Genomic DNA, 11,116 nt, shown 5'->3' with positions numbered 1-11,116 from the left:
GTCTGATGTCTCCTGGTGGAGTCTCCTCCGCTCTCTACTGTCTCTCCTCTGTGGTCTGATGTCTCCTGGTGGAGTCTCCTCCGCTCTCTGCTGTCTCTCCTCTGTGGTCTGATGTCTCCTGGTGGAGTCTCCTCCTCTCTCTGCTGTCTCTCCTCTGTGGTCTGATGTCTCCTGGTGGAGTCTCCTCCGCTCTCTGCTGTCTCTCCTCTGTGGTCTGATGTCTCCTGGTGGAGTCTCCTCCTCTCTCTGCTGTCTCTCTTCTGGGGTCTGATGTCTCCTGGTGGAGTCTCCTCCGCTCTCTACTGTCTCTCCTCTGTGGTCTGATGTCTCCTGGTGGAGTCTCCTCCGCTCTCTGCTGTCTCTCCTCTGTGGTCTGATGTCTCCTGGTGGAGTCTCCTCCACTCCCTGCTGTCTCTCCTCTGTGGTCTGATGTCTCCTGGTGGAGTCTCCTCTTCTCTCTGCTGTCTCTCCTCTTTGGTCTGATGTCTCCTGGTGGAGTCTCCTCCGCTCTCTGCTGTCTCTGCTCTGTGGTCTGATGTCTCCTGGTGGAGTCTCCTTCACTCTCGGCTGTCTCTCCTCTGTGGTCTGATGTCTCCTGGTGGAGTCTCCTCCGCTCTCTGCTGTCTCTCCTCTGTGGTCTGATGTCTCCTGATGGAGTCTCCTCCACTCTCTGCTGTCTCTCCTCTGTGGTCTGAAGTCTCCTGGTGGAGTCTCCTCCGCTCTCGGCCGTCTCTCTTCTGTGGTCTGATGTCTCCTGGTGGAGTCTCCTCTGATCTCTGCTGTCTCTCCTCTGTGGTCTGATGTCTCCTGGTGGAGTCTCCTCCGCTCTCGGCTGTCTCTCCTCTGTGGTCTGATGTCTCCTGGTGGAGTCTCCTCCGCTCTCTTGGAGTTGGAGCCAAGTTTATGAAATAGCAGGAAGAATGAGAGTCCAAATAGGGAGGGGGAAGAGCTGAATGTTACGTCAAAGAAACGTTTTAACCAATTGTATTACTACAACTTCCTGATGGAAAACATGAGTTACACCCAGAACACTGGGCATGGGAAGTGGTACTGTGCAGAGTCCATACACACAGAAGGAGATACCGAGAATTACACCCGACATACAGGACAGGAGAAATAGTACTGTGCAGAGTCCGTACAGAAGGACACAGTACTACTTCTCTTGCATGTCGGGTGTAATTCTCAGTATCTCTTATCTCTTGTATTTATATTTCTTGTAACCAGCACTGGACACCTTCCCTATGTGGGGGGGGGGTGCGCTCCCCTCCTTTTCAAGGCGGATTCAGAAAACATTACTGACGTCTGGGAGCCAAATCCAAATGTTAAAAGTGACTTACCCAAGATCAGAGTCTAATGTAGCCATTAATGGGAAACAAACAAAATAAAAGCTTTGTGTTCCCCCTAATATATATATATATTACACACACACCCCACATGCCCTCAACATAGGGGGTGGGCACTTTGGGGCAGGGAGGGCTCTGCTGTCCCCATGTTGATGGGGAGAAGGGCCTCTTCCCAACAAATATATACCAGACCTTTATCCTTGATCAGGGTCTTGTATGGATGTCAAGAACACACTCCAATTTTTTTTTTTAAATTCACATATTTACCAAATCAAAGATGGCAGGATAATGGGGGCACCCCCAAAATACATACCAGACCCTCACCACAGGATGATGAGGGTGTGATATGCATTTCAGGGTGGGGTCCACATTTACATCAGAAGCAAGCATTTCGGAGAGAGGGGGAGATTTACAGATCTTGTGTCACTTGACATTCCCCCCCAAAAAAGGGGGGTAGACACGCGATAGTGCATGTATTGGGGGAGTGTTAGTGCCCCTGCATGGAAGGGTCACCACTGCTTCTCACACCTATCCTCTTCCTGCACTCTCCCCTCCATTCGCCTCTACCTGACCCCCCCCCATCCCCCACCTTTCTGTACTTTCTTCATATTCTACCCCTTCTCTCTCGCCTCTTTGAACCCCCTCTCAGCTCCCTCCTGTGGCAGCTATTTTTTTTTGCAAAGCCTACGGCGTGTGAACACACCCAAAAAAATAAAAAACTCCAACCGGTGTAGAAAAAAAGCGCACACAGAGCGTTCACAAAAACGTGCAGACGGGTGCAACGTCAAGTGGTCCTCCTGTGAAGAAGCGACCCAAAAACCCTGATCCCCCGGAGCGTTAGACTCCAGACGGGGACTCATGTCCGAGCAACTGAAGCCAACACGGACCCAACTTCTCTAGAGGGACTGCCGAAACAGAACCCTCCCAGTACTAGGTGGGGCTCCCCCGAAGAGAGACCCCATGAGAGCAGGTGAACTAAGCCAGAAGGTCATGTCCACCCACTCGAGACGCTCAGGGCTGGCCTGGAGGACCGGCACCCTAGTAGTCACAGTGCACCAAAAAAAAAAAAAAAATTGCAGTGACTGTGGCATCTTTAAAACATATTGACCCTCACTCACAGCGGTTTTCAGATACCCCTGGACTGCCACTCCAGGGGCACATGCACCATAGGCTTTTCGTTCCAAATACAACTGGCCTTTGCAGCCCTCCTCCCCTGCCAGCTAGAGAGCCCTTCAAGGTTTTCTTGGGGAAAACTGCCGCTCCAGTTAGCAGCCTCCGCCAATACTAGCCCCTCCAGATCCCCTGTCAACCCAGTGGATTTGCATGGTCCTACCCCAGGGCATTACCAGCTCCTCCAACCGGATTGCTGACAGAGATAGCATATACACCAGCCAGAAGGCCAGACTAGAACTCGGCAAAAAGACCAGACCAAGTGCAGCCACCCATCCTCACCAGGAGCACCCTTCCAGATGGCTCAGACGCAACCATAGGCCGGCCCCCAGTATCTATCGGGCAGCTTGGCGTAGTCCCTGCTGAAACCATCCTTCCAGATGCAATGACATCATTGGATTGCATCCACTCTTAACGGAGGTGCTTTAGCGCTCCTCTGACAACTGATAAGAACAGATACTACACTTGATCTTAGCCAAAAGGCCGCTATTGGTGTTAACCAGTTCAGCACTGCAGGAAGCAGCTACAACCAGTGTCTCTCCACTCCTAGCCCAGCACCCAACTACAATAGTTGGGCTTATTGTTTGCACACCTTCGTAGGGTTTCGTTTTCCCTTTGCTGTCCCTCCCTTGTCTTTATCTTGTGACTTTTCCTGATCTTCTGTAATAGATTTTGTGAAGAAACAGATTGAATGTGGAACAAGTCATTTTTAAAGGAGGGATGTAGGAAGCCAAAGTGCGGATGCAATGATGCATTAAGGGGCAGTAATAGTCATGATCTCAGTTATCATGTATAGTTTTCTGTAGTATGTCTGCAGCCCTTGCAGACCCCCCCAATATACCTGGCTGCAACTTCTGCCCCAATTGAGAAATTTATTGGAGCAACCTTCATAAGACAAACGATATAGATATTTAAAGACCCTAGAAATCACAAAATCTATAGTCAAGTATAAAAAATTGACCAGATGATTAATGACAATTTTTTATTTTTCTACAGACAGTACATATTGCGGCTTTTTCGGAGACTTGACAATGAACACCGTACACACAGCGACTACAAGAAGACTGAGACACCCAACAGCCACCAACCACCAGAGCTCTGCGGGGGCGGGCTCTTCCTTCATCACTGCAGCTGCAAGGTCGCTTTGTTTTGGCCCAATCACAATCAGAGGTCCCAAGATGGTCACCGACTGTCCCTCTTCCATGATAGAGTCTGCAGGAGAAACATTGGAGGGTCAGGAGGCAAATACACATCTCTATACAATGAAATCAAAAGGGCTTTCCAGGTGATAACTCAGCTCTACTCAAGTGTGCAGAGGTGGTGTCCACTGTAGACCCTTGTGAATCAAATTGTCACGTCAAACCAGTTTAACAGAACGGATGAGAGGCTGTTTTGAAGTGAACCCTCAAGATTTGCATTGCTATGCAGGAGATGTACCTTCCTGTTCTAGTACTAAAACAAGTGAGGGACACATCTCTATGGGGATAGAAGCAGCAATATGAAGACCATTCAGGTCCTAACCTTCCCCCTTCATTTCCACCTGTGTCCTTGATAACCTTACTGGTGCAAGAATCAAGGCCAGGTGGAACTTCAGCCAGGAACCCCCCCCAGAAGGAAATTCCCAATCAAAATAAGGAGCAGATGTGGCCCCACCATTATTGTATGCAGCAGCTGCATGGTTAAGACTCACCATCCAAGGCTTCCCTCTTCCCAAAGGCTCTCGGTCTTCCAAATCGGCTCCTTCCTCCTGTAAGACCAGTGGGGTTGCTGCAGGTTCCTGGTGTCCCACAACACTGACAGATAGTGCTGGGGCCCTCAACTGCAGACCAGCTGGAGAAAACAAACCAAAGTATGTATGACAACCTGTGTTTTTAGAAGATGCACTGGAAGTTCAGTGAAAAGCCAACACTGTAGGTAGTTTGACATTTATCTTGAAAGTCAAGTTGGGGCTCATCCCTCCAGGGGACAAGGGCCTCTTTCCCACAACCCTGGCCTGGTGTTGTGGCTTATTGGAAGCCCCCAGATCCCAGCCCCCTTGTGAAAGGGTATATTGTACCCTACCCATTCTTTTTGTAAAATTACTCTGCCTTCATGGGAGGCATCCCCGACCTGTGATTTTAGAAGATGCACTGGAAGGTCAGTGAAAAGCCAACACTATATGGGTAGTTTGACATTCACCTTGAAGCTCATCCCTCCAGGGACAAGGGCCGCATCCCCTACAACCCTGGCCTAGTGGAATCTGGAAGCCCCCCTTAAGGGAGCCCTAGATACCAGACCCCTTGAGAATGGATATATTGTACCCTACAAGAAAAAAAAAAACCCACACACCTATGCCTTCATCGGAGGTGTCCCACCGACTGCCGTCTTTTTGCTGGGACTGCCGTTATATAGGCAAGGGCAGGGCCACCCGCTGACATAACAGATGACCCCACCCCTCTGACAGTACATGTCAGAAGGGTCACTTCGTTCAATCAGTGGGTGGCCCTGCCCTTGCCTATTTAACAGCGGTCACAGCAGTTAGCAGGTCCCCCCCATTGATTAAGATCATTTTTTTGGACCGGTCAGGCAGAGTGATTGAATATGGACATCAAAGGACACCTTTAAGGAATTGTCAAAAAAAAAAAAAAAATAATGTCTTGTGGTTTTTACTTTGACACTTTTGGTGAAAGGGTAGGGGGTACAGTGTACTTGATACCCACTCATATTGATGTGCCTTCCCCCCCCCCCCCCATATCTGGCCTGCCAGGCTGCTTGCTCAGATAAGGGGTTGGTATAGATTAAAAAAAAAAAAAATTGGTGTTGAGTTCCTTTTCAAATCTAAACCAGACCCAAAGGGCCTGGTATGGATTTGGGGGGGGGGGGGGGGGGGGGGGACGACGACACCCATGCCTTTCTTAATTCTGTCAGGGATACAAACAACCTGCATGCCACCAACTAACCTGCCTCTAGCCTACGTTCTCTTGATAAGACCATATACACAGAAGCTGTGTGTAAGCAGCCTTATAGTGGACCTTAGCCAGTCATGGCTCAGAGGGCAAAGGTACCCTGCCTTTGGCCAATCATGGCTGACAGCAGAGCGTGCCATGATTGGCCAAAGAATGCAGGTCAGGTGCATGCTCAGGCTAGACATCAATGCACTGCGATCTCTCAGTGAATAATGGTGTACTGCAGCACTCAAATTTGCCACAAACGCCCCAAAATGTGTTTGCCAAATGAGGAACATCGGGCCAATTCCTACATAACATATTTACACCATTGTTTTAGGAATCTGCCATGTTATGTCCATAAATTGTCCCAGTCACTGGTTACTAGATCCATGCAGAAGTGATCACAGACAGACAAATGCTATGGGAAGAGCAGCAACCCACAGACACCCAACAGCCATTTTAATAGTCTCACCTGTTTGTGGCTTTACTATAGGAACAGGCCTTGTTGGTGGGATCTGGGACCTGGGTGGCAGCAGCAGCTCTCAGGTAACAGGTCAAGTAGATCTGGAATAGAAGGTTTTAGTAGGTTAAACATTCCTAGAAGGCACCAATCTGTGCAACAAATTCTAACCGTCCTCACCAGAGAGACATCATTTCCTAGGAACCGGAAGGCATCCACCGTGAACTGTAGAGTGTTAGTCTGGACCCTTGGAGCGATGAAGGCTGAGGAGGCGTCAGCTTGTGTTCCATCCACCAGACACCTGCAGAAGATGGTCACTTACAATTTGGGTCAAATGGCAACCCAACCCCCTCCCCCACCCACCACTGAAAACCATACCCATTGTCTGTAATGAGGTCATAACTTGGAGAAGAGGTGGCATCAGGAGATATGGTGGCCACACAGCGGTCCACATACAGGATCATATCCATTTGGTTGTGAGTATCCACAGAGGCCTCTATGTAGAGAATATCCCCCAACTGATAGATGGGAGAACTTCTGGGACCACTCCAGTTCTCTGTATACATAAGGAGAAAGGGAATTAGTAAAGGCCCAACAATATCCCCCCCCCCAGATTACCCATCTTCCTCACCAGTCATCAGGACCAAAGAGAAGGACAACCTTTCTTCTGAAGACACAGTGGTGCTGAACGGAACCCACGTTGGCTTAATGGCCTGGCTGCTCACATTATCGTGCCTACAGAGAACAGGATCAAGGTCAGGAATGAGTCAACGGAAGTCATTTAATGTCACAAATATCATATTACTCTTTTCCTGCCCATCTCTGACTTATGGAGTACAGAGTCAAATCCTGGTTACAATTACACCATCCAGCAAGTTACTGAAGGACGGCTGTCTGGTTGATTCCATTCCTGTTGGCTTTACTATCTGGCTTCATTTGGTCACTGTACATTAATGGGACAAGATGCCTGAACCTTTAAGTGACTGGAAACAGCTACCATATGTGTCCCCAGATTCTCTTTAGAACCTTGTTAGGCCTCTATTCATCTGATCACCCCAACATTGCCATAAAAAGGACATTATAAAGATTCCAGGGACAATAAAAAGGGAGTCCCAGCTTCTTGACCACAAGGTTCTCTAAAGTTCAGAAACTTAAAGTAATCCACCATTTTCAATGTAGATCTTCCCATGATCACACTTCATAAGAGGAAATTCATCATTACTGCAGTAGAAGATTTAGGTCGCAGGCACAGACATCAAGTCCACAGATGTCAGGAGTAGTTCAAGTACCTAAAACCTTAACTTGAATCCATAATGTCAAAATAGGTGGCCAACATGCCAACCAGGAAAGATGCCAGGACAGAAAACAAGTCAACTAGGGGGTTTAACCTTCAGGGTCTGGTCAATATGTGTGACCAGAGTGGGGGGGGGCACACCAGCTGGGACCTGCATGGCCCCCCCAGTGTAAGCTCATCTAGTAGTGTTGACTCACCGGTAGTAGAAACACATTATGGGGACCACAGCTGGGTTGGTTCTGATGATTGGAATGGAGGAGGTTGGGCTGTAGGTCAGGTTGGTGGTGTAGATTAGCCATTCTTGAGTCATCTGTGTAGAGAAGAGAATGATACAGACTTATAAAGATGGAAACATTGTTTAGTCCAATTCATGAGACCGGGCCCCAACCCCACCATTGTCTGACCCCAGGCCAAAAAGCCCTAATTTACGTTGCAAACAAAACCAAAGAAAATTCCCAGCTCAACTCACCAACCAGCCTTCAAAACCACCAAATTATGCCGTCTAACAGTCTGCGTTACAAACAAAGCTTTAGTTTGCACACATTTTCTATATGGTGGGTGTCCAGTGCATTGGAGAGGGGTCCCTCCAGGCCTACCTGCCCTCCATCCATTATCATGCATGCGCTTCCACTGTGGAGGCTCTCAAAAACATTTATAGAGATAGGACTGCAGATAATACTGGAGTGCTGTGAAGTGGCTCAGCAACTTTTGAATGAATTTACAAACGTGTGCAACTAGACCCTCGTTTTTAACACAAACTATTAGACAGGACAATTCAGGTCGGTTGCAGGCTGGCGAGTTGAGCGGGGTTTTTTGGGTTTTGTTCTCCATACGTCACCCTTCCATGTGCTCCTTGCTGTAAAGGTCAGTGGCCATTTGTAGGCCTCGTTGCCTGGCACCCATACAATTTTATCAGACAACATTTCCCGATGCTCACGTGACTATTCATCTCTCTCCTCTGCCAGCTACAGCAGGAGGTGCCCAGAACTTCCGCTGACATCAGCTGGGAGGAGAGACGAGGAGTCACATGGAGCCCCTCCAATAAGGTGGAAGTGTAATGCTAAAGAACATACCAGTGGGGCACATCTAATTTTCTAAGAGTGGATTGTAGGGACATTCTATTTTTCCAGTAGGAGGGGGAGGGTCGTGGAGCGGACAGAGCTGGTAGGCGGGGTCAGGGCTCAGCAGCCATGATAAACCGTGGTCAGTTTACAGGGGAGGGCAGAACCAGGCATTTCAGATGATAGGGGGCCAAAATTAGACAAAACATGCACTATGCTGTATAACATGCTTAAAAGGGAACAGGATTTTTTTGTAGGGTTAAACATTTCAAAGTCAGTCAAATGTTTACATGCCAGGTTTTCCCTTTCCATGTGGAATTATTGACTTGCTAGGTAAATTGACATTCCAGAAATCAACCCTAGTATGGCCCTCTCCTCTTCTGGAGCATCCATTTAGTTTGTGCTGACCCAGCTCCTCCACCTCATCCTGCATAATCCCTATGTAACCGTCAGGGGAGGAGCGGCAACTCTGAGGCTTCCGAAATCACACCCAAGATGGCGGCACCCAACAGCAGTCTCCACAAGTAAACCTGAATAAAAATATGATAAAAAGATTTGTTGACCTGGTGACTGGTCTTCCAGGAATCAGTCTACAAAGGCAAGTCTTCAGTCTGCCGGCACCAACTTAAAGTAACCCCACAAAAGAGTTCCAACTTCCTGTCCAGCTACACATACAATCATCCCTACTAATGGTCTGGAGAGTCAGCGCCCATTGGACACTTTTGGTGATTCTCCATCTGTACCTCCACGTGCCAGATCCCTACCACACAGTACGGTTGAACAGGGGCATTGCCACAGACAGCTGTGCAACAAAGCAAACTACAGGGGGCACCAACACAGTACTGCAACATGGTGTCCTATCACTGAGCAGCAATCCCACATATGCAAACTACTCCTGTCCTTGGTGTGGGCAGATCGGGGGGCGGAGTGCCCCCCCAACATTCCTGCAGAGAGAAAGGACCCCATAGGATCTGTGTTTAAAGTGTAACTGAAAGAAAACCCCATTTTTTTTTTTTTACCAAAAACCCAACAAGAGTTCTAACGCTCCCATACCCTATTCAAAAGAGTCTTGTCTTCGCTTATACCTTCATCTTCCCAAAGTGGAGCCTTAAAGTTTCTGTACACCCCCTCCCCACAAAGGGGAGGCCATATGAATCAAGCCTTGAAGGGATGACACACGTCTTCCTCTAGAAAGAAGAGGATTTGAATGCTACTCTGGCTGGTAGGGAAGTTAGAGTGGATAGGCTGCAGCAATATATTATTGAAATTGGGGGTCAGTTAGTCCATTTCAATGGAACATCAGCTACAGGGTCATTAGGAACTCGGTGGCAGCAAAAAAGGTTCTATACCCAACAGACTACCGGAAGAGGATTATGGGGGGGGCCCTTGACTAATACACATGGACACAGGGAACATGTGAAGATTACCTGCACCGTGTTGCCGCAGTCCTGGAGGTTGATCTGGAAGGTAACAGTGGTGTCTGTACTCTGGGGGTCGGGTTCGCAGCCACGGGGCCCCAGGCTCAGGTCAGAAGGTTGGACCAGCTTCCCAATCCCATAGAAATCCCTCTGGACGGTGACCACCATGTTGTCCTCTCCACACTGGAGGCTGATAGGGGAGCTCCCAGGCTGCGGCAGATCTCGTGGAACCCCAACAACACGTCCAGCAAGTGAACCCCTAGAGGCCCCAACCCCCACAACAGGGCGATTAGCATTCCAGTCTCTGGAGCCCCATCTAGAAGAGCCCTGGCCAGGTAAAGCCCGCTGGTTGCCCCTCCACCAATCTGACTGGCGGCCATGTCTCACCAAGACTCCATCACAGCCAAACCCTGACCAATAGGCCACAGCCAGGAGCAGCACCCAACCACCTTTCACCAGAAAACCCATCCTCCCCATAAGAGACACAACACAAGGAATGAGGGAGAGAGAGCTGTCCTTTATACCCCTCCCACCAACCACTGATACCCCCAGCTGGGGCCAATCATCACCACACCCAATGGCTGGGACTATACATGATGGATGGGAGATGAACCAATAATGAAGGTCACCTCACCCCCCTGGAGATCCAGCGGAGAAGATGACTAGATTCATCCTCATACTGGAATCAGATGGGAGAGACGGGTCCACATGGAGTGTGCTACACAAGCTGCATGGAGGAGAGGAACCTCACAAGGATGTACAATGATTGGATCACATACAACTGATACTACACCATACTACTAATGTCACTCACACCAACAGGAGAGACTTATTGTAGGGCTCAGTAGCACAGGGATGGTGGGAACCCCTCATGATGGGCACAGCGGGTGTACAGACCCAGGAACTCAGCACAGGGATGGTGGGAACCCCTCATAATGGGCACAGCGGGTGTACAGACCCAGGAACTCAGCACAGGTATGGTGTGAACCCCTCATAATAGGCACAGCAGGTATACAGGAGATTGAGGCATATATATAGGAGTCCCCAGCAAAATTCCTGAGCATCCCAAAATTCCCAAATCCCCATCCAAGTTTAATCCCCTCAAATAAAACAAAACTATGGACTGGTTTGTGTCTTTGAATGACCGAGAGATAGATGTCTGGCTAGGCAGGGTGACTGGTGGTGAACCACAACATTCAGCAACCCCTATGGGGGCGTGGCTACACTTGTAGAGGATCCTGGTAATTGTTGGAAGACTGAAGTTCCCCTTTTACTCTAATCTGTTGAGCTGTGAAGATTTTTAAAAGCGCCACCTATGGGCAATAGTGGACTTTACAGTCTGTCACCATGTCACGGTCACACACACCTTTTAGGCCTGACAGGTTTGGTATCTACTTACTCAACAAAACCCCGTCTCTATCTCTATGGAGTTTATTGTGTTTG

General features: G+C 48.8%; 1 protein-coding gene across 1 annotated transcript; it reads right to left on the bottom strand.

Annotated features, from left to right (window-relative positions):
- Nucleotides 1–3,481: 3,481 nt before the first annotated feature.
- On the bottom strand, nucleotides 3,482–10,185 carry LOC120933798 (zona pellucida sperm-binding protein 3-like). The gene is made up of 8 exons (XM_040347194.1): nucleotides 9,683–10,185; nucleotides 7,392–7,504; nucleotides 6,532–6,635; nucleotides 6,279–6,456; nucleotides 6,081–6,201; nucleotides 5,913–6,004; nucleotides 4,204–4,343; nucleotides 3,482–3,725 (listed from the first exon to the last, which is right to left on the bottom strand). The coding sequence occupies exons 1-8, from the start codon at nucleotides 10,148–10,150 to the stop codon at nucleotides 3,496–3,498; spliced, it is 1,446 nt and encodes a 481-aa protein (XP_040203128.1). The 5' UTR covers nucleotides 10,151–10,185; the 3' UTR covers nucleotides 3,482–3,495.
- Nucleotides 10,186–11,116: the final 931 nt, after the last annotated feature.

This window comes from Rana temporaria, chromosome 3, assembly GCF_905171775.1.
Source record: "Rana temporaria chromosome 3, aRanTem1.1, whole genome shotgun sequence".
In the NCBI taxonomy this organism is placed as follows: Eukaryota; Metazoa; Chordata; class Amphibia; order Anura; family Ranidae; genus Rana; species Rana temporaria.
The sequence above is the reverse complement of the archived record's forward strand: the minus strand, read 5'-3'. Positions and strand labels throughout refer to the sequence as shown.

Coding starts and splice junctions, on each gene's coding strand:
- LOC120933798 (XM_040347194.1), bottom strand. CDS start 10,150: ATGGGGAGGATGGGTTTTCTGGTGAAAGGTGGTTGGGTGCTGCTCCTG. Junction 6,457..6,531: donor CTCTTTGGTCCTGATGACTG/GTGAGGAAGATG, acceptor TTATGTATACAG/AGAACTGGAGTGGTCCCAGA. Junction 3,726..4,203: donor GAAGAGGGAAGCCTTGGATG/GTGAGTCTTAAC, acceptor TTTCTCCTGCAG/ACTCTATCATGGAAGAGGGA.